The sequence below is a fragment of the Phocoena phocoena genome, chromosome X (assembly GCF_963924675.1).
Source record: "Phocoena phocoena chromosome X, mPhoPho1.1, whole genome shotgun sequence".
NCBI classification, from domain to species: Eukaryota; Metazoa; Chordata; class Mammalia; order Artiodactyla; family Phocoenidae; genus Phocoena; species Phocoena phocoena.
Window position 1 is genome coordinate 60,416,791 of NC_089240.1, and position 22,545 is coordinate 60,439,335.

General features: G+C 54.0%; 1 protein-coding gene across 1 annotated transcript; it reads left to right on the forward strand.

The window, feature by feature from the left end:
• The first annotated feature begins 527 nt into the window (after nt 1-527).
• On the forward strand, nt 528-22,155 carry MED12 (mediator complex subunit 12). Its single transcript, XM_065900179.1, has 45 exons — nt 528-638; nt 1,170-1,274; nt 1,482-1,673; nt 1,810-1,969; nt 2,688-2,869; nt 3,058-3,168; nt 3,514-3,768; nt 4,134-4,280; nt 4,444-4,543; nt 4,675-4,811; nt 5,039-5,170; nt 5,509-5,635; nt 6,129-6,358; nt 6,864-6,944; nt 7,076-7,246; nt 7,449-7,593; nt 7,760-7,810; nt 8,131-8,249; nt 8,439-8,582; nt 9,022-9,185; nt 9,397-9,528; nt 9,955-10,182; nt 10,360-10,504; nt 10,678-10,798; nt 11,164-11,265; nt 11,366-11,479; nt 11,731-11,906; nt 12,087-12,266; nt 13,323-13,394; nt 13,844-13,977; nt 14,071-14,232; nt 14,529-14,640; nt 14,800-14,889; nt 15,382-15,491; nt 15,724-15,859; nt 16,132-16,293; nt 17,321-17,695; nt 17,919-18,069; nt 18,225-18,421; nt 18,585-18,662; nt 18,755-18,972; nt 20,891-21,134; nt 21,545-21,634; nt 21,810-21,891; nt 22,112-22,155. The coding sequence occupies exons 1-45, from the start codon at nt 540-542 to the stop codon at nt 22,153-22,155; spliced, it is 6,507 nt and encodes a 2,168-aa protein (XP_065756251.1). The 5' UTR covers nt 528-539.
• Nucleotides 22,156-22,545: the final 390 nt, after the last annotated feature.

Genomic DNA, 22,545 nt, shown 5'->3' on the forward strand with positions numbered 1-22,545 from the left:
TCTTCGCAACAGTCCCTTGAAGGTGTTAGTACACCCATTTTTCAGATGCAGGAACTAAGAAACAAAGAAGCGGTTTGCAAAAGGCAGTTTCTAACCAACGCACAGACGATAGAGCACTTATTCTAGGCCGAGAACTGAGCGAGGCGCTGGGAATCCAGTTCCAGTCGGAGCTCAGCGCCGCGTCCGCCTCCCGCCTCGCAGGTTCGTATCCCCAGCGCCTGGCTGGCGGACGTTGCAGGGATCTTGACTGAGTGAAATCGATTCTCCGGCGGCCGGGGTGGAAAAGCTCCCCACGAGCGGAGCTCCGCCCCACGCCGGGCTGGGCCCCGCCCCCGCCCCCGCTGCTGTCGGTATTGTCCGATGGTTCCCGGCGTCCCTCGGTTTCCCTCGGTAGTTTCCGGCAATGATCGAGAGTTTCTAATGTGCCCCCTTGTCTCTCGGCTGCCGTCCTCGCCACCGCCGCCCCCCTTTTCGGCTCCCTCTCCCCCTCCCCCGCGGCCGGGCCCGGCTGGCGCCTCTGGCGCTACGGGCTGGGCAAGATGGCGGCCTTCGGGATCTTGAGCTACGAACACCGGCCCCTGAAGCGGCCGCGGCTGGGGCCTCCCGATGTATACCCTCAAGATCCCAAACAGAAGGAGGTGCGTTCAGAAATCCGGGCTCCCACGGGGCCAGGGGCCAGCGATCGCCATAGGAGGAAGAACTGATGGCTCGGGGAAGGGGGGGGGGCGGGGCGGTTCGGTGGGAGCGCAAGTCCCGAAAGGGGGAAGAGTAAAGTGGGCTGGTGTAGGAGAGTAGGACCTAGTGGGGGTGGGGGTTGGTTCCTGGGCGCGAACCGGGAGTGATGTCGGGGCCACGCTGGAGGCGCCCCCCTCTCCACACACACACACCTCAGAAAGTTGTCTGAGGCGGCTGGGTGAGCTACGGCTGCTTGCAAGCTCGCAGGGGCAGAGTGCTGTTGAGCGAGCTCTGGGGAATTGGGAATCTTAGTGAGGGTGGGGTCCAAATGAATATAAGGGCCTAGCTTTAAATCACAATCTGTTCTCTGAATCCTCCTCCTACCTTTTCCCCCCCTTGTTCCCCTCTCTTCTACCCTCCTCTCCCACCACCCCCACCCCCACTCCCACCCCCAAGGGATAAAAAAAAGCTAAAATGTTGTTTTCCTGCCTCAGGATGAACTAACGGCCTTGAATGTAAAACAAGGTTTCAATAACCAGCCAGCTGTCTCTGGGGATGAACATGGCAGTGCCAAGAACGTCAACTTCAATCCTGCCAAGGTGAGACAACCCTGCCAGGCTGAAGGAAAAGGCTGGAAGAATCTGAGAAGGAGCGAAGGCCCTGGGTTGGGAAGACTTAGAGGGATGACCTAAATGGCCGAGTTTTCCTTCATAACCTAATGCTACCACATTGGCATTTGCCCATCAAAGGCACGACCACTTCTTTGCCCCTTCTTCCCACCCTGAGGTGTAGTTTTCTTCCCTCAGATCAGTTCCAACTTCAGCAGCATTATTGCAGAGAAGTTACGTTGTAACACCCTCCCTGACACCGGTAGAAGGAAGCCCCAAGTGAACCAGAAGGACAACTTCTGGCTGGTGACTGCACGATCCCAGAGTGCCATTAACACCTGGTTCACCGATCTGGCTGGCACCAAGCCACTCACACAACTAGCCAAAAAGGTGAGGTACTGGTTCCTGTTCTTCAGGCCAAGGAGGGGAGCGCGGGTACCAAGTACCCTCCGATTCCCAGATGAAGCTACACGGGTGCCAGCTCATGGGGATGAGAGAGGTCTCACTATTTGCGATGTCCATCCAGGTCCCCATTTTCAGTAAGAAGGAAGAAGTGTTTGGGTACTTGGCCAAGTACACAGTGCCTGTGATGCGGGCTGCCTGGCTCATTAAGATGACCTGTGCCTACTATGCAGCAATCACAGAGACCAAGGTTAAGAAGAGACACGTCATTGACCCTTTCATGGGTGAGTAACTCCTGATACCAGAGGTCCCACCACTGATCACTTCAAGGAGCGGTAGAGAGACCCTTGCAATTATTCTCCTTCCTCATCTGTATTCCTTGCTTCTGCTGGTATCTTGCATTCACTCAATTAGTAAGCATCAAGTATCTTGAGTATCTGCTGTGTGCATGTACTGGGCTATAAAAATGACCACTACCTAATCCCTGCCCTTAGGATGCTTATAGTCTAGTAGGGATGCTAAGGCATATGTATGAATCCCATAATTGAATATAGAAGCATAGTGTCAAAAGTGGAGGCAGAAGGTTCTTTGAGAATTCAGTGAACAAAAAGATTACTTTCTTTTGGGGACACCTGGGAAGGCTTTAGGAAGGTGGCATTTGTTTCTTAGTTTCTTTGTTTTGTTTTAATTAATTTTTTTGAAGTATAGTTGATTTACAATGTCATGTTACTTTCTGGTGTACAACGAAGTGATTCAGTTTTACATATATATATACATATATATATACACTCTCTTGCATATTCTTTTCCATTATTGTTTATTATGGGATATTGAATATAGCTTCCTGTGCTATACAGTAGGACCTTGTTGTTGAAGGTGGCACTTGACTTGAGCCTAAGGGGATGAATAGGATTTAGAAGTATGGTGACTGGGGGTGGGGGACAGAAGGTGTTCTAAGCAAAGGGACCGTATAAAATAGCCCTTTTCCCATCTTTCCCCTAGAATGGACTCAGATCATCACCAAGTACTTATGGGAGCAGCTGCAAAAGATGGCTGAATACTACCGGCCAGGGCCTTCCGGAAGTGGGGGCTGTGGCTCTACTATAGGGCCCTTGCCCCATGATGTAGAGGTGGCAATCCGGCAGTGGGACTACAATGAGAAGCTAGCCATGTTCATGTTTCAGGTAGGAAGAAGGCATGTCGTGTGGGATGTGGGATTGAGCCTGACCTCACACTCTGCCAGCATAGAACAGAATCCACCTGCCACCTTGCCCCACTCGTGGTTCTCTTCATTATTTCATTTGTTTTCTCTGCCTCATCTCTAATAGTCCCTCGGCAAAACTAATCCTCTTCCCATCCCTTGTACCCATAGGACGGAATGCTGGACAGACATGAGTTCCTGACCTGGGTACTTGAGTGTTTTGAGAAAATCCGCCCTGGAGAGGATGAACTGCTTAAACTGCTGCTGCCCCTGCTGCTTCGAGTAAGGCCTAGGATTTGGGGGGTCTAGGGAGGATGTGAGGAGATATAAGACGTGAAAGAAATGTCCCTTGGAGAGAACTGTTTTTTGTTTGTTTGTTTGTTTTCCTAATATTTATTTATTTATTTGGTCGCGCCGGGTCTTAGTTGCGGCTCCAGGGTTCCTCAGTTGTGGCAGGCGAGCTCCTTAGTTGTGGCATGCAAACTCTTAGTTGCGGCATGCATGTGGGATCTAGTTCCCTGACCAGGGATCGAACCCAGGCCCCCTGCATTGGGAGTGCAGAGTCTTATCCACTGCGCCACCAGGGAAGTCCCCAACTGGGGGGTTTTGATCGTCGTGTCTTCACAGTACTCCGGGGAATTCGTTCAGTCTGCATACCTCTCCCGCCGCCTTGCCTACTTCTGTACGCGGAGACTGGCCCTGCAGCTGGATGGCGTGAGCAGTCACTCATCTCATGTGATGTCTGCTCAGTCAACAAGCACACTGCCCACGACCCCAGCTCCTCAGCCCCCAACTAGCAGCACACCCTCTACACCCTTTAGTGACCTGCTTATGTGCCCTCAGCACCGGCCCCTAGTTTTTGGCCTCAGCTGTATCCTTCAGGTAGGTACTAGGTGGGCCCATGGAAGTATTAAAAGGCATCTTGAGAAGACTCAGGTGCCTGTCCTGGAAAATGGGACTGGTTCTAAATTGGAGGCGAGAGTAGGCACTGAGTACTTGCTTGGAAATTGTTGGCTTCTCATTTCTGGGGTGTTAGTTCCTTTTCAGTTAGTTCCCTTCCAGGTCTAAATAGGAGGCCCAAAGTCTTTTAGGAGAGTGGATGAGGGGAGGGGCTCAGAGATGGAGTGATGCCACCTCAGGGGCTCAGAATAACTTTGGATCAGAAACTGAAGGGTTGGGTCTTATAATGGGCTGCTAGACAGGGAGCCGTGATAACTCAGTTTGACTTAGCTGTTCCTGTCTGGCAGACCATCCTCCTGTGTTGTCCTAGTGCCCTGGTTTGGCACTACTCGCTGACTGATAGCCGAATCAAGACTGGCTCACCACTTGACCACTTGCCTATTGCCCCCTCCAACCTGCCCATGCCAGAGGGCAACAGTGCCTTCACTCAGCAGGTAAGTCTGACCAATAGCCTGGTACTCCCAGGCAACTGGGATGTGAGAGGCTTAAGTTACTCTTTCAGAAATAGTGACTCGGAGTCTGCTACTATTCTTTTAGCCTGGAGCCCTGGCCTTTTTTGTATGCCTTGCTACATCCTTAAAGCCTTGCTCTTTGCAGGTCCGTGCAAAGTTGCGGGAGATTGAGCAGCAGATCAAGGAGCGAGGACAGGCCGTTGAGGTTCGCTGGTCTTTTGATAAGTGCCAAGAAGCTACTGCAGGTGGGTGCCAGAGGACAGACAGTAAGAAGGATGTCTGAGGAAAGGATGGGGACGGTAAGGACATATAGATCTGAAAGTTGGAGTACATCGGGCCTCTAGTTAAAGTCCCCTTTACCACTTTTCCTCCTCAGGCTTCACCATTGGACGGGTGCTCCATACTTTGGAAGTGCTGGACAGCCATAGTTTTGAGCGCTCTGACTTCAGCAACTCTCTTGATTCCCTCTGTAATCGAATCTTTGGATTGGGGCCTAGCAAGGATGGGCACGAGGTAATAAGCAAGAAGGGGAAGAGAAGAAGTGAAAAACAGCAAGAGCAACATTATATATGAGGGGAAGGCTTGGCAAGGCATTGAAACCAGAGGATGTCTGAAGAGACAGCCGGTCTTACTGGGCCTAGGATGTTTTAAGATGGGGCCTAGTCGCTGGGAGACTGGAACTTGGTTCTTTGTCCCCAGCTCTACCTTACTCACCCCTCTGGTCTTCCTTTGGTCTCCAGATCTCCTCAGATGATGATGCTGTGGTATCATTACTGTGTGAATGGGCTGTCAGCTGCAAGCGCTCTGGTCGTCATCGTGCGATGGTGGTAGCCAAGCTGCTGGAGAAGAGACAGGCAGAGATTGAGGCTGAGGTTAGGGGGCCCATGGGGCAGTGGCAGCTGGGGTTGGAGCCACATTGAGCTGGTAGTGGGACCAAAGTTGAAGTTGTGAGAGTGAAGAAGGGGTAGAGAATGTACAGGGAAAACTGAGGACATAAGGCAAAAGTAGAAAGGAGTAGATCGATGTCAGAGTTAGAGAAGTGACCAAGGCTGCAGCTGAGAAACGGTAAAGAAAATGGGAGTCAAGGGGGGGAGGGTAGAAGTGAAAAGCTTGGGATGGATCCAAAATAGGCAGTAGTTCAAGGATTGCACATGGACGAGTGAAGAAACAGGTAAAACCCAATCCTACAGTTTGTTCTCTCATCTTACAGCGTTGTGGAGAATCGGAAGCCGCAGATGAGAAGGGTTCCATAGCCTCTGGCTCCCTTTCTGCTCCTAGTGCTCCCATTTTCCAGGATGTCCTCCTGCAGTTTCTGGATACACAGGCTCCCATGCTGAGTATGGACCCCTGCCACCCTCTGGTTACCTCTGCCTAGACTCACCCACCCCTGTCATCAGAAAGCATATGAAGGGCCTTCTGGATATATTTCTGTCTTGAGCTCTATGCAGAATGACTTTTGGACATAATATTCTAGCCTTTGCTCATCTTACAGTTTAACAGAGTAGGGAAGTAAAGAGAAGAATAAAAGGAGCATACGATCGAAGCATTTTCACGTATAAATAGCAGAGATGCTGTATTCCTTTATGAGATGGTGTGTGGGGCAGGAGTTTGGGTAACCAGCCACACTTTATCCTTCAACAGTTTTGGTTTTATTGTTGCTGTTGTTTTTGGTTTGGCTTTTGGTTTTTTGGGTTTTTTTTTTTTGAGTCATTGCTATTCTTGCCTACTTCAGGAACCCTAGGAGCACCATGCCTTAGGTGTGTCTCTCTCTCTTTCTGCCCATCTCTTTTGTGCTCCCCTAACTCATCTTTTCTCATCCCCTCTCTCCAGCGGATCCCCGAAGTGAGAGTGAGCGAGTGGAGTTCTTTAACTTGGTACTGCTTTTCTGTGAACTGATTCGACATGATGTTTTCTCCCACAACATGTACACTTGCACCCTCATCTCCCGAGGGGACCTTGCCTTCGGAGCCCCTGGTCCCCGGCCTCCCTCTCCCTTCGATGACCCTGCCGATGACCCTGAGCGCAAAGAGGCTGAGGGCAGCAGCAGCAGCAAGCTGGAGGTGAGGGGGCTTTTCCTCGCCCTAGATCATTTCTTCTGACAGTCCCATCTTCCTGGCTCCTGGAATCCTCTGAGAATCCTTTACCTAGTGACAAGGGTAAGATTTGCTTAGTGCTTTGCAGTTTAGCAAGCACTCTCATATCAGTTTTTTTCATTGGATCCTCACAGCAGCCCTGTGAGGTATTTTTTTTTTTTGGCTGTGTCGGGCGGCTTGCGGGATCTTAGTTCCCCCACCAGGTATCCAACCAGGGTCCATGGCAGTGAAAGTGCTGAGTCCTAACCACTGGACCGCCGGGAATTCCCCCTTGTGAGGTATTCTTACTCTCATTTTAAAGCTGAAGGAAACCAAGGCCTGTGGTGGTTAAGGGACCAGTCAAGGCTTGCATCTGGAACTGGTGCTTTTCCCAATATGGTCTCCTCTCTTCGACTCCCTGGTCAACTTTTCTAGATGGTGGGGAGCAGCTCCTCGGGGCTAAAGCAGCTTCGCTTCTGTTCTCTGCCGTCAGGATCCAGGCCTCTCGGAGTCTATGGACATCGACCCTAGCTCCAGTGTGCTCTTTGAGGACATGGAGAAGCCTGATTTCTCAGTAAGTTAGATCCTGGTGTGGGAGAATCCAGCTCCTGAGGTCCTCCCGTTATGCCACTTTGGGGAGTTTCTTTGTGCCCCCTCATCCCTTTGTCTTCCTCTAAATGTTCTGCCCTTTCACCTCTCTCTTAGTTGTTCTCCCCCACTATGCCCTGTGAGGGGAAGGGCAGTCCATCCCCTGAGAAACCAGATGTTGAGAAGGAGGTGAAGCCCCCACCCAAGGAGAAGCTAGAAGGGACCCTTGGGGTTCTTTATGACCAGCCGCGGCATGTGCAGTATGCCACGCACTTTCCCATCCCCCAGGTACCGTTCCCCAACACCTTGCGACCATCTGTTCTGAGCCCAGGTTTCTGTCCAAGGACTGTGCTGAGGGGTTGGAGCTGTTCTTAAGGGTGTGGTATGCTGGGAAGGGCTTGAGCACTGGGATGCTGAGGGGCGTGGAGCATGCTTTTAAGAGGAGGGAGAGCGATCCGTGCTGGAGTCTGATGGTGCCGCTGGGATGCAGGAGGAGTCATGCAGCCATGAGTGCAACCAGCGGTTGGTCGTACTGTTTGGGGTGGGAAAGCAGCGAGATGATGCCCGCCATGCCATCAAGAAAATTACCAAGGATATCCTGAAGGTTCTGAACCGCAAAGGGACAGCGGAAACTGGTGGGTTTGAGGCACCTTAAATGGATCTCCCCCAAAAAGCGCCCTAGTCAGTCTTCCCTCCCCCAGTGTAGGGAATTCCCAGTCATGTCCCAATGTCCTGTCTCTTGGAGTCTCCTGAGAGCTCTAGTCCTTTTGAAACTTCCCCCCTCATTCCCCCCCTCTGCAGACCAGCTTGCTCCTATTGTGCCTCTGAATCCTGGAGACCTGACATTCTTAGGTACCTCACAGTAAGCCCCATACTGCCCGCCCTCCCTCTCCCTTCCCTCCCTCAACCTAGCACCTCCCTGTACGTATTCCTCAAAGGTCCACATAGTCTGTGGTCCTCCAAACCTTTGCTTCACTGTCCCCTTCCCTTCATCCCTCCCCGCCCCTTCCTTGACCCTCCCTTCCCATCTTCCCTCTTCCTTCCTTCCCTCTCTCCCTCCCTCCCTTCCTTCCCCTTGCCCCCCCCAATAGCCTTCTCTCCATACCCCCCCCATCCCCAGTCACCTAGTTATCTTCCCTGTCCTGACTGGTCCCTTTCAACTGTCCCCTCAGGTGGGGAGGATGGGCAGAAGCGGCGGCGCAACCGGCCTGAAGCCTTCCCCACTGCCGAGGATATCTTTGCTAAGTTCCAGCACCTTTCGCATTATGACCAACACCAGGTCACAGCTCAGGTGAGGGCCTAAGTCCAGCCCCCTTCCCACATTCCGGCCTCCTTGTCCCGTTTTCCTTTCCTCCTTGTCTTTTTTCCCCCCTCAGGCAGGCTAAGCCTCCTGGTCTCATCCCCTTCCACCATCCTTTCCTGCTTCCTCGGTTTTGCCCACCTCTCTCCATTCCTGTCTCACTCCCACTGCCCTTGTTAGGTCTCCCGGAATGTTCTGGAGCAGATCACGAGCTTTGCCCTTGGCATGTCGTACCACTTGCCTCTGGTGCAGCATGTGCAGTTCATCTTCGACCTCATGGAATATTCACTCAGCATCAGTGGCCTCATCGACTTTGCCATTCAGGTGGGGAAGCTGGGGAGATGAGGGTGGAGGAAGGAGTTTGTGCTGTACAGGGTCATAAGGACAGGAGGAGAGGCTCAAGCCAGTGTCCCAGGCTATTTGGAGGGACCGAAAGACTAGTGTGGGGGGAGTGGCCCATGAGCTAAGCCAGCAGGAACAGAGACTCAAGTGCTCCCTGAGGAGACCCGAGAGATGGATTAGAGCACTGGGCACAGACTGTCCTCCCATCGTGAGGTTCATAGGATTGTATCCCGGAGACTGGTTAGATCATTGACGTGGCTTGTCGTTACTGGAATAAAGGACAGTGGGATATGGCACCAGGGCCCTTCCAGGCTGAGGCAGCTCCAGCAGGAAGGGGCTCCAGTTTTCTCACAGGAAGGCGGGTTATGTGTAATACTCAAGGCCTCTTCTCAGTTGTCAACCCCCGCTCACTCTGCTCTAGCTACTGAATGAACTGAGTGTAGTTGAGGCTGAGTTGCTTCTCAAATCCTCGGATCTGGTGGGCAGCTACACCACCAGCCTGTGCCTGTGCATCGTGGCTGTCCTGCGGCACTATCACGCCTGCCTCATCCTCAACCAGGACCAGATGGCGCAGGTCTTTGAGGGGTAAGCAGGGCTTCAAAATGCAGGGCCCTGGTGGGGGCCCTGGTGAATGCTGGTGGAAGTGGCCTGCGAAGAACATGTGGGGCTCTCACTGTGCGGAAGTGCGTGCCATTCAGGTGGGGAGGGAAGAGAGTATTGCCAAGGGATGGGAATCTTTGCGCCCCGGCCTGCCATTGCTTCAGGCACACCTCCCAACCTTGCCCCTTCGTGACAGGCTGTGTGGCGTAGTCAAGCATGGGATGAACCGGTCTGATGGCTCCTCCGCAGAGCGCTGTATCCTTGCTTATCTCTATGATCTGTACACCTCCTGTAGCCATTTAAAGAGCAAATTTGGGGAGCTCTTCAGGTAAGAGAGGTGGGAGGTAAGGGGTAGAGACCGGGACCTCGTCCCATCTCCTTCCCATTACTGCCCCACTCAGGAGCAGAGCACAGCCCAGGACCCTGCTGTCTCTGAAGGGTCATTTGGGGATGGTGTCCTCTGCGTGTTCTTGGTTCCTGAGAGTGGGCCTCCTTCCTCATCAGCCTTGCCTCCAGCCCATGTCTGTGGGGCCCACATTCCTCCTCCCTGCCTCCAGAGGCCCCTGTGCCTTCTTCTCACTGGGTTCCTTTCCTGCCCGGTCGGTCTGCTTTGTCCCATTTCCCCTTTTCTTGCCCTAAGGCCCCTTGTCCCTCACATTCTCCTTTTTTTTTTCTTTTTTCGCCTTTCCTGACCGTCCCTCTAGTTCAGTAGCCCTTCCTCAACGCTGCTCTCTCCTTTCCCCCACCCCTGCAGCGACTTCTGCTCCAAGGTGAAGAACACCATCTACTGCAACGTGGAGCCATCAGAATCCAACATGCGCTGGGCACCCGAGTTCATGATTGACACTCTGGAGAACCCTGCCGCTCACACCTTCACCTACACAGGGCTAGGCAAGAGTCTTAGTGAGAACCCTGCTAACCGCTACAGCTTTGTCTGCAATGCCCTTATGCACGTCTGTGTGGGGCACCATGATCCCGATAGGTATGGGGCGTACTGAGTGAGGAATGGGCACCACGCTCCCGCCTGATATTGGGAGGGATGAGATGCCTGGGAGGTACTGCAACCTTGGTTATGGCCGGGGTGGAGATGAAAAGTTAATGAGTCTGAGGTTTTGCAGGGAACAAGGTTTTTCCTGAGGGCATTTGTACTTTTCCCCAGGGTGAATGACATCGCAATCCTGTGTGCAGAGCTGACCGGCTATTGCAAGTCACTGAGTGCAGAGTGGCTGGGAGTGCTTAAGGCCTTGTGCTGCTCCTCTAACAATGGCACTTGTGGTTTCAACGACCTCCTCTGCAATGTAGATGTGAGACTGGGGGTGGGGGAGTGCCGGACACCGGGCATGTCCCGGGGCAGGGGTCTGCTCCCAGTAATCGCAGGAGCGGAGGGACAGAGTTTTGCAGAGTGGAGGCCAAGCGCTCTGAGTAGCCGCCCTCTCTCCACACTGAGTCCTGGTGTCTGTCTGCTTTTTTCCTCCAGGTCAGTGACCTGTCTTTTCACGACTCCCTGGCCACTTTTGTTGCCATCCTCATCGCTCGGCAGTGTTTGCTCCTGGAGGATCTGATTCGCTGTGCAGCCATCCCTTCGCTCCTTAATGCTGGTGAACTACCAATCCATAACCCCTAGAATGTCTAGACCCCCCCCGCCAGTCTCAATACACACTGGACGGTCGCACTCTGGTTGTTCAGTGTGGGGCTCCTGGTGGCACCAGAGGCCAGTCCTGTGGTGTACCTCAGGCTGGGAGGGGCGTCTTTCTAACCCTGCATTTGCAGCCCCGATCTTTCCGGTTCCTGACCCTTCCAGGTACTCCCCTTATACTGCAGAACAGTTTGCTACCCCACCGCTCCTCCAATGTTTTATCTCTTTTCGCCTGGCCTCAGCTTCCCTTTTAGCCCCTCACCACCTACAGATCCACATGCAGTCCGCCTTCATCCTTTCCCCTCTGCTTTGTCTTCCTCTCTGTAGCTTGCAGTGAACAGGACTCTGAGCCGGGGGCCCGGCTTACCTGCCGCATCCTCCTCCACCTTTTCAAGACACCCCAACTCAATCCTTGCCAGTCGGACGGAAGTAAGTGACCTTGATCTGAGCCGGCCAGCCGTGGAAAGTGTGGCCACCCCACCCACACCGTTTCTACTTTTGCTTCCCCTGACTTCAGCTGTCTCCCCAGACAAGCCTACGGTAGGAATCCGCTCCTCCTGTGACCGCCACCTGCTGGCTGCCTCCCAGAACCGCATTGTGGATGGAGCTGTGTTTGCTGTTCTCAAGGCTGTGTTTGTACTTGGTATGGGGGTAGGAAGGGAGTGGTGCCAGAAGTGTGTATAGGGTGGAGCGCCAGCTAAACTACAAAGGACAGTCTTTCTCTCTCCTGAAGGTGGTCTCTCTGACCTTTGGGGAGGAGACGAGGGAGGGAAGTATATTTCTGTCCCATAGGGCAGGATCTGAGGAGTTGCTGCTTCTGTGGGTCCGGGGTGGGTCTCCACACAGCATTCGGATCTCACTCTGCCCTCCCTATCTCCTGCCTGTGAACCACAGGGGATGCGGAACTGAAGGGTTCAGGCTTCACTGTGACAGGAGGAACAGAAGAACTTCCAGAGGAGGAGGGAGGAGGTGGCAGTGGCGGTCGGAGGCAGGGTGGCCGCAACATCTCTGTGGAGACAGCCAGTCTGGATGTCTATGCCAAGTACGTGCTACGCAGCATCTGCCAGCAGGTCAGTCTCACCTTCCCCCCACACCTCCTAAACGCCGCTATATAATATAGTCCTGTTTCCTACCATGATCGCACCACCTCCCTGCCATACATCATGTCCCTCACCAACCCCCCAGTCCATCCCCCTTATTCCTAACCTGCTTACTGGTTGCCCCAGTCCCCCGATTCTCGGCTTCCTCAGGAATGGGTAGGAGAACGTTGCCTTAAATCGCTGTGTGAGGACAGCAATGACTTGCAAGACCCAGTGTTGAGTAGCGCCCAGGCCCAGCGCCTCATGCAGCTCATCTGCTACCCACATCGGCTGCTGGACAATGAGGATGGGGAAAACCCCCAGCGGCAACGCATTAAGCGTATTCTCCAGGTAGGCCAAAGCGATGGGGGTCTTGGAGGAAGCAGTGGGGCCTGAGCCTGGGGTGAAACGATGGGAACCTTGAGAGGAAAAGAGAGAGGGAGTGAAGTAGGAAGGCTTCACTCGAGGATGTGGGTGAGAGGTGGTGAGAGAAACAGCTCCAGCATGGGTTTCGAAGTTAAGCCAATATGGTCTAGACTGGAGAGTGAACTGCTGGGTGAGTGCACAGCTATCTGGAGTAGGACTCTAGCTTATCAGTGGGAGGCATAGCATCTGGGAGGCCTAGTTTTTGGCCTTGTATGTTTGGCATGTTGGTCATGGCTCTGTCGTGAGTAGTAATACTACCGAAGAGCTATTACTTATCGAGTGGCTGCTTCACGTGGGGTACCACGCTCAGCACTCTACGTAGATTTTCTCATTTACTCTTTACAACCCTGCGAAGTAGGTAAGGATATCCCTATTTGACCAGTGAGGAAACTGAGGCTTGAAGAGGTTAAGTAACTTGCCCAAGGTTCAGGAACTCACACAGCTAGGAAGTTTATGAGCCCAGGTCTGCCTGTGCCCTTCCTGCCTCACCACGCTGCTGCAGACATTCATGTGACTGGAGGGTGGAAAAATAAAGCCGTTGAGGAAAAGCTAAAGGAATGAGGCCTCTTCAGCCTGGAGGAGATAATGCCAAAGAGAGATTAGCTGAGACTAGCCTTCGGGTCTGTAAAGGACTTTGAGCAGCTGGTTGGAAACAGGAGCGGCGAGCTTCAACTTCAACATCAAAGATTTAGGTTAAGCATTAAGCAGAACTTCCTGATGCTAAGGAATGTGAGGCTCTGGAACAGGAAACTGGGGAAACATGTGAAATCTTTCCAGAACCGCTTTTAAAATAGGATAGACTTTTCAGTCATTTTGGACTATTTAGGTATGATCTTCCCTAAAGAGGGGACATAGAGGTCCCTTTCAGACCTCCAGGCATATGTGATTCAAGTTTGTGAGAGATCAGGAGCTGGCATCAGGGTGCCGAGTGGCTGGGATGACACAATGATGACTAGCTTGTGGGTGGGGTCTCTGTCACAGAACTTGGACCAGTGGACCATGCGCCAGTCTTCCTTGGAGCTGCAGCTCATGATCAAGCAGACCCCTAACAATGTGAGTGGTGCCCAGGCCCTCTCTTTCCCATGCTTACTTCCAGCGACACATGTCAGGGAGGCGGGCCGCCATAGAAGAACCTAGGTCCTACCTTTGGGTTCTGGAGATCAGAGAGGATGGGAAGGTGGCGGACGTTTGGAGCCGATGATAAGGCACATGGGTTGGGATTGTTGGGGCTCTGAGCTGTGGGGAAGGTTGGTGGCGGTGGCCATAGAGGCTGTTTCTCTGGCCACAGCTGTAAGGAGGTTTGTAAAGGAGAAGACAGTGGGGCATTGGAGAGATACTGCGAGGTGCTGGAGGACACGACACCCAGCAGAGTTGTGTCCGTTACCCTCCTATCAACCTCCATGGATGCCTTCCTGTGTCCTCATCTCCCAGCTCTCCTACCATCTCTTTGCCTTTGCCGCCAGCTACCTATTTAGCACCCCTGTGCCCTTCATCCTCCTCAGGAGATGAACTCCCTCTTAGAGAACATCGCCAAGGCCACAATCGAGGTTTTCCAACAGTCTGCAGAGACAGGGTCATCTTCTGGAAACACTGCAAGCAACATGCCCAGCAGCAGCAAGACCAAGCCCGTGCTCAGGTTGGGTAGAAACGTGTCCATCAGGAAAGGAGAGGATGGGTTGTTCCAACCTTGCCCGGCTCCTCTGTAACCCTGTGCGCGCCATCTCTCCAGCTCCCTAGAGCGCTCTGGTGTATGGCTGGTGGCTCCTCTCATTGCCAAACTGCCCACCTCAGTCCAGGGGCATGTGTTAAAGGCTGCTGGGGAAGAATTGGAGAAGGGCCAGCACCTGGGTTCCTCTTCGCGCAAAGAACGCGATCGACAAAAGCAAAAGAGGTAAAGCGGCTACGAGGGGGCCGGGATTGAGGGGTAGAAAGGAGAGGAGGCATACCCAGGGAAGAAGAAAAGTTGGGGCAAAGAGGTGAGGATCAAAATCAGAAAAATGGACAGAGGATAAATAAGAGTGATAGTTGAGCAAGAGGCTAGTTTGTTTTTTTTTTTTTTTTTTTTTTTTTGAAGGAGGCTAGATCTTAAAAGAGTAGAGTCTGGGGCTCAGAGGAATGAGATTGCAAGTCGCCTGACCTACAACCCACAGTCCTGTACTTTTCTTTTTCTTTTCCTCCCATCTCTAGCATGTCCCTGTTGAGCCAGCAGCCCTTCTTATCCCTGGTGCTGACGTGTCTGAAGGGTCAGGACGAGCAGCGCGAGGGACTCCTTACCTCCCTCTACAGCCAGGTCCACCAGGTACAGGTCTCTGGGCCCTGGAGCCGGGCAGGAGGGCAGAGAAGGATGCAGCCAAGAGGCCACTGAATCTTCAGTGTTTTCTGACAAGAACACCCTGGGTGCTTTGGCATGGAAACGAGAAGATCCCTGAGCTGTGTGTTGTCCTTGTTTTTATCTTAGATTGTGAATAATTGGAGAGATGACCAGTACTTAGACGATTGCAAGCCAAAGCAGCTAATGCATGAGGCGCTCAAACTGCGGCTCAACCTGGTGAGAGAGGGAGCTGGGGAGAAGAAGGAGAGGGGTGGGGCTAGGACTGCAGACAAAGAAGCCCCAGCCCAGGGAGGCGAGGGTTAGGATGGAGGGCCCAGGCTCTTCTGGGTCTTCACGTATTAGCCCAGCTCTCCTAAAGGACGCAGGACCTGAAAGTGGTTAAGGAGACTGGATCCTTGCAGGGAACCTGCCTCAGTATCCTAGATTCTGGCTGGGCCCGAGAAGCCCTAGACGTCTATTGTGAAATGTTGAATGAGACCCTGGACATCCTTTGGTCCAACTCCATCATTTTATAAGTAAGGAGACCAAGGCCGAGAGATGTCAAGAATTAAGTCGTTGGCCTGAGATCATGTAGCAAATCATAGGTACAACTGGAACATTGACCTCAGGTGTCCCGAGTCACATCCAGCCCAGGTTCTAATCTAAGCTTTCCTTAAATGCTGCACTCCGCCCCTGAGCCATCTGACTGACTTGTTGTGGCCCTGGCAGGTGGGGGGCATGTTTGACACGGTACAGCGCAGCACCCAGCAGACCACGGAGTGGGCTGTGCTCCTCCTGGAGATCATCATCAGCGGCACCGTCGACATGCAGTCCAACAAGTAAAGCATCCCCATCCCCTCCCTCCAGTTTTGTACCCGAGAGGATCCCCTTCCCTGACACCAGGTGCACGACCCGCCGCAATCGGTGTGGCTCATACTGCGGACTCTGCGGTCCGGGGTTCCCCACACGGTTTTGGTGCCCGCTCCCTGCTCGTGTCCAACCCGGCTGTCTCTGTCTGTCTGAAACTCTTTCTCCTCTGGTTTCGCCCCCGCCTCCGGCTTCCTGCCACAGTGAGCTCTTCACCACCGTCTTGGACATGCTGAGCGTGCTCATCAATGGGACCCTAGCTGCGGACATGTCCAGCATCTCCCAGGGCAGCATGGAGGAAAACAAACGTGCCTACATGAACCTGGTGAAGAAGCTGCGGGTGAGAGGAGGGGGCGAGGGCGAGGCCTAGAGGCCTGGGGTCTCAGCCCCCTATTCCCTGACCTTGCGTTTGCGGTCCAGCCTCAGTGGCAGTGGCATCTCCTGCCCAGAGCCCCCTACCCTTCCCTTTCACGTCCGTGTTTTCTTTGTTATTCATATGGTAAGGATTTACCGAGTGTCTTCTTCCTGCTAGCTTCTGTGCTGTCCCCTGAGACTTCCCGTCCCTCTTTTCCTGTGTCCTTGAACTCTTGTCCTGTCTTTCTGTGCCTGCAGAAGGAGTTGGGGGAGCGCCAGTCAGACAGTCTGGAAAAAGTTCGCCAGCTGCTGCCACTGCCCAAGCAGACCCGAGATGTCATCACGTGTGAGCCGCAGGGCTCCCTTATCGACACCAAAGGCAACAAGATCGCCGGCTTCGACTCCATCTTCAAGAAGGAGGCATGTTCCATTATCTTCCCATCCCCTGCTCCCCGCTCCCCACCTTTGTTCCCCTTTGGGTCAGAGCCTCCCCTGCATTAACCTCTGTAGCTGCAACAGGTTTATCAGGCTCTGTGGGCGAGAACCATCCCTGGGGTGTTGAGCTAATCACTTAATTTTCCTCACATTTCTTCTTCCCATCTTGGGAGTCTCCCTCTCTTTCCTTGGTCTCTCCCTTCACCCCTCTGCACCTCCCATCACCCCCACCCACCTTTATACGTACCACCCATTTCTCAGCACCCTACCCTCCTCTTTCCTCTGCCCCACCTGCCTCCCATACTGCTCCACCCCGGCCTGCACCCCTTTTATCCCTGCATCTCTCTCCCCCCGACCCTGTCAACCCATCTCTGCACAGTTTTCTCTGTCCCCTCTCTTTGTCAGTTACAGTATTTGTGAGTAACCATAATCATTGTGTGAGTAGAGGGAGAGGAGAAAGAGAACGCGGAGTTCAAAAGCCAAAGTCCGACCCGTTCATATAGCCATACTCTTCGTTCTTTTCCTGGCTCAGTGTGTCTCTGTCTGTCTTTCTGCCTGTCTTTGTCTCTCTCTCTCTCTCTCTCTCTCTCTCTCTCTCTCTCTCTCTCTGCCTGTCTCTCTCTTCCTGTTTTTCTCTCTCTCTCCCTGTCTCTGTCTCTCTCTCTCTGCCTGTTTTCAGTCTCTCACTGCCTTTTCTTTCTCGACCTTCCTGTTTCTGTATCTGTCTTCCTCTGTCAGTGTCTGTCTCTGTCTCTGTCTCCCTCTGCTCCCCGCCACCTCCTCTTAACTCTCTCTCCCCTGTGTGTGTGTGTGTGTGTGTGTGTGTGTGTGTGTGTTCCGTGTGTCCGTGTGTCTTCCTTTCACCATCTTCCCTGAATCTACCCATGACTTTCTTTTTCTTTTATTGCCAACAGATACTTTTCCCTCTCCTCCAAGTCCTCAAGTTTTCCAAGTCTTCTGTCTTCTGTTTTCCAAGTCTCAACAGCTCACTGTTTCTCATTTTCCGGAGCAGGGTCTACAGGTTTCCACCAAACAAAAGATCTCCCCCTGGGATCTTTTTGAAGGCTTGAAGCCATCAGCACCACTGTCTTGGGGCTGGTTTGGAACAGTCCGGGTGGACCGGCGCGTGGCCCGCGGAGAGGAGCAGCAGCGGCTGCTGCTGTACCACACGCACCTGAGGCCCCGGCCCCGCGCCTACTACCTGGAGCCACTGCCGCTGCCGCCGGAGGATGAGGAGCCCCCAGCCCCCGCCCTGCTGGAGCCTGAGAAAAAGGCTCCAGAGCCCCCCAAAACTGACAAACCTGGGGCCGCTCCCCCCAGCACTGAGGAACGCAAGAAGAAGTCCACCAAGGGCAAGAAACGCAGCCAGCCGGCCGCCAAGACAGAGGTGAGCGCCGCTACCACCTCGCCACAGCCCCATCATGCCCCTTCCCCAGCCCCTCTCTCTTCCGGATGCTGTCGAGCGACTGGTTTGTGGGAGGGCTGGGGGCATCTGGGGAAGGGGTACCTTTAGAATTAGAACAGGGAACCACGTACATCCAGCTCCTGTTCCCCCCTCCTACCCCACCTGACCCCAGCCCTCTCCCCTTCCTCCTGTGCCGTTCACACAGGACTATGGAATGGGCCCAGGCCGGAGTGGCCCCTATGGAGTGACAGTGCCTCCGGACCTCCTGCACCACACCAACCCTGGCTCCATATCCCACCTTAGCTACAGGCAGGGCTCCATAGGCCTCTACACCCAGAACCAGCCACTGCCGGCAGGTGAGTGCCAGCTACTAGGCACGAGGGACTGACCCGAACATGCCTTCTGCCTGAGGGGCGATGCCACTCCTCCCAGGAGCTGTGGATGCCCGGGGCGCTGAGCAGGGCGCAGAGGGACGAAGAGCCTAAAGAGGTCAGCCTGCTCCCCTTTCCAGGTGGCCCCCGTGTGGACCCGTACCGCCCTGTGCGGTTACCGATGCAGAAGCTGCCGACCCGACCACCTTACCCTGGAGTGCTGCCCACCACCATGACTGGCGTCATGGGACTGGAACCCTCCTCCTACAAGACGTCTGTGTACCGACAGCAGCAGCCTGCGGTGCCCCAGGGACAGCGCCTTCGCCAACAGCTCCAGGCAAAGATAGTGAGAGGGGCCGTAGGGAGGGCCGTCAGGGAGAGGGGCTTTTGAGGGTCACAGGGATTGGGATCTTCACAAGGGCACACAGAGTAGGAGATACAAGAAACGAGGTGGCAGAAAGCCCTTCCTGAGTTTGAGTTTGTCTCCTTTTTCCCTCTAGCAGAGTCAGGGGATGTTGGGACAGTCATCTGTCCATCAGATGACTCCCAGCTCTTCCTACGGTTTGCAGACCTCCCAGGTAAGGGCTCGAGATGGTGAGAATCAGGGAGCTTGAGGCAGGCTGCACTGCACGGTCTTGGCCCTGACTCCGTCTCTCTTCCTTCCCTCCAGGGCTATACTCCTTACGTTTCTCATGTGGGATTGCAGCAACACACAGGCCCCGCAGGTACCATGGTGCCCCCCAGCTACTCCAGCCAGCCTTATCAGAGCACCCACTCTTCTACCAATCCTACTCTTGTAGATCCTACCCGCCATCTGCAGCAGCGGCCCAGTGGCTATGTGCACCAGCAGGCCCCAACCTACGGACACGGGCTGACCTCTACTCAAAGGTACCCAAGGGAGCCGGGGGTCGTGAAGACATACTGAGGCTTTCAATTTGGGAAAACCTGGGCCTGGAGGTGATGGGACTAGTCAGAACTTTTGGAGGCATCAAGAACACTTATCTGGCCACCTGGCCTGTCGCCACAAAACGCCGGAGCTGGAAGGGACCCTGGCGGCCAGTGTTCTCACACCTGCTTCCCAACATTTCTTCGAGGACCAAAGACGGGAAATCATTTATATATGACTATGAAAAGGAAAGATCGGGGGTTCATAGATGCAGTGTGTGGTAAGGAGTCATCCAGCCACTATTAGAGCAGTTTAGTGCTGGAATGGACCAGCGAACACATTCTCCCACCATGCTGAACGTCAGTCAGGCCTTAGTTAAGACTTTGGAGTCATGGCTTGAGGCTCTGCAGCTTAGGGTTGAGAACATTGCAGGGTGGACCAGAAGAAAAGTCCCTTACTTAGACGTGCCTTAGGCCCACTGTGTGGCCAGCACTAATGCTAGGACCAGGTGGGGTGAGGAAAGCTATTTGAAAAAAATACAAAGTCCCTCACCACAGAGAATTTCTACTATACCTGGGGAGAGGAGACTTACTCAGAAGAACACTTAGGGAACACAGTGATGAAAGATATAATCAGCTGTGCAGTTGGGTGCCGTGAAGTAAATGGGAATTCAGGAAGAGTGCAGGATGATATCACTGTGGGCCTGAGTCATCAGAGAAAGTTCCGTGAAGGAGGTCAGACTTGAGTTGGCCTTTGAAGCATAGCTGTGATTTGGATTTGCGGGGAGGAGGAGAAGGAGGGGGATCCCAGGTAGAGGACGTAGCATGAACAAAGACATGGGGACCCGAGTGAGTAGGGTGGCTGGGAGGACAGGAAGGAGAAGAGCTTGGCTGGAATGTAAGACATGTGCCAGGGAAGGAGTAGGGATAGGCCGGGAGTGTGCAGGTTGAGACAGAGCCTTGAACGTTCGGTGAGGGATTGAGACACAATCCCAGAAAGCACTCTCTTTTTTTAACAAATTTATTTATATTTTATTTATTTTTGGCTGCATTGGGTCTTTGTTGCTGCGCGCGGGCTTTCTCTAGTTGCGGCGAGCGGGGGCTACTCTTCGTTGCGGTGCGGGGGCTTCTCATTGCAGTGGCTTCTCTTGTTGCAGAGCACGGACTCTAGGCATGCTGGCTTCAGGAGTTGCGGCACATAGGCTCAGCAGTTGTGGCTCGCGGGCTCTAGAGCGCAGGCTCGGTAGTTGTGGCGCACGGGCTTAGTTGCTTCGCGGCCTGTGGGATCTTCCCGGACCAGGAATCGAACCCGTGATCCCTGCATTGGCAGGCGGATTCTTAACCACTGCACCACCAGGGAAGTCCCCAGAAAGTACTCTTTTGATCAGGAAAGTGATGTGATGATTTGGGCGTGTTGAGAGATTAACGTGGAATTCATGGAGAGGATGCGTACGGAAGGTGACAGAAGACTTGAGACGGGCCCAGCCAGTAGCCTGTTGCAGTGAAGTACAGATTGGGGTCAGAAAGGTGTAAGGAACAATAGAACACAACAGTCTTCAAGACCCTGACGTGTTACTGGGGACCAACAACAGTGATAAGCAGAACCACCTCAGTGGTGTCTATGGAATGCCTAGCTTGTGCTGAGACTGTGTTTCATTTTCATAAGAGAAAACCAGCTGCAACAGAATTGAAAAATTCCTAACCACGAAGGTTAGGAGACAGTAAAACGGGGTGTTGTCTTTGCCCCTCATTCCCCAACCTAGAAATCTGTCAGAAGCCAAAAAGGCTCTTCTGGTTGGTGACAGGAGGAGTGGATGAAATGGCCTGTTGACGTTTCTTTGGGGTCAGGGACCTGGGGCTCATCTGCACCCCCGTCTCCCACAGCCCGTGCCTCGATCTCTGCGCCTCCTTGTCTTTGTAGGTTTTCCCACCAGACACTGCAGCAGACACCCATGATAGGCACTATGACCCCACTGGGCGCCCAGGGTGTACAGGCTGGCGTCCGGTCGGCTTCCATCCTGCCTGAGCAGCAGCAGCAACAGCAGCAGCAGCAGCAGCAGCAGCAGCAGCAGCAGCAGCAGCAGCAGCAACAGCAGCAGCAGCAGCAGCAGCAGCAGCAGCAACAGTACCACATCCGGCAGCAGCAGCAGCAGCAGATCCTGCGGGTAGGGCCCTAGGATTTTCGTCTGGGACCTGGGAGCCCGAGGAGGAGGGGGAGGAGGAGGAAGGGGACTGGGAGCGGGAGAGGAGCAGGGGGAGGAGAGGCACAGGCTCTTCCAGGTGGTCTTCAGCACTGAACGAGGCAGTGTAAGGGCGTACTCCGGCAGGGCAGCTGGCACGTAGTGGGGGCTTAAGAAGCCAGTTCCTTCCCTCCCCTTTTTTCCGGGGGTCCTGGTGGGAGAGAGTTGGGGGTCATCTGCTTGGTGCTCCACATTTGATTTTCTCTGCGGCTCTCCGAGCGGGGAGGGCAGCGGACCCGGAGTTCCCACCCTGTGCTTCTTCCCCCATCCCCATCCCTCCACCACTGAGGTTCAGCCCCTCGCTCTCCTTAGACGGATCTCTTCTGTCTTCACAGCAGCAGCAGCAGCAGCAGCAGCAGCAGCAGCAGCAGCAGCAGCAGCAGCAGGCAGCTCCTCCCCAGCCCCAGCCCCAGTCCCAGCCCCAGGTAGCTGCTGGACTCCAGCCCCGGGCTCTGGGACAGCGGCCCAGGCTGGGGACAGTGTGCAGCCATGGCGAGGCGGGAGGCAAGGCAGGGCCCTCCTCCGAGAGCTGGGGACATGAGGACGGGGAAGGAAGGGGAAGGTTCGAGTTCAGTCTTCCCCTTCCCATTTTCACCTCAGTTCCAGCGCCAGGGGCTTCAGCAGACCCAGCAACAACAGCAGACAGCAGCTTTGGTCCGGCAGCTCCAACAGCAGCTCTCCAGTAAGCCCGCCTTTCTTCCCAAGGAGAGCCCCACAGAATAACTGGGGGGCCGGCGGGGCGGGGAAGGCCAAAGTAGCTGAGGTGATTGCTTCAGGCCCCGGTTGTAAGGGGAAGCGTTGCCTTCCATCCCTTCCCTCGGTGCCTGAATGGCTCTCCTCAATGCGGACCGCCGCCACCCCTGCTCGGCCTGCCACCCCTGATAATCTCTGGTTTTTCACAGATACCCAGCCACAGCCCAGTACCAACATATTTGGACGCTACTGAGCCACCTGGAGGAACTGCTTGTGCACTGGATGGGGCCCCACCCTTTCCTCTTAATTCCCAGTCCCCTTCCTGGGCTAGCACCAGTAGTGGTTGGGGCTCTTCCCTCAGGCTCCATTTTTAATGAGTTTTTAGTATTTTTGTTAATGTGAGGCATTGAGCTGTTGGGTTTTGTATATTATTTATATAGAGACCCCAGAGCTGTTGCACCCAATACACAGAGCTTCTTTGCAAAGGGAGTGTGTGAGTCTGCATGTCCGGGAAGGGCGGGCTCTCGGAAGGGTGCGGGCCGGACCAGCAAGTCAGCACCTTCATTCTGTTCAGATCATCTCCCCTGTTTACCTTCCACCCCCTAAATTTCTGAATTCTAATTGGCTTACTACCCCCTCTTTT

Coding starts and splice junctions, on each gene's coding strand:
- MED12 (XM_065900179.1), top strand. CDS start 540: ATGGCGGCCTTCGGGATCTTGAGCTACGAACACCGGCCCCTGAAGCGG. Junction 3,169..3,513: donor TGCTGCCCCTGCTGCTTCGA/GTAAGGCCTAGG, acceptor GTGTCTTCACAG/TACTCCGGGGAATTCGTTCA. Junction 17,696..17,918: donor AGCCGGCCGCCAAGACAGAG/GTGAGCGCCGCT, acceptor CCGTTCACACAG/GACTATGGAATGGGCCCAGG.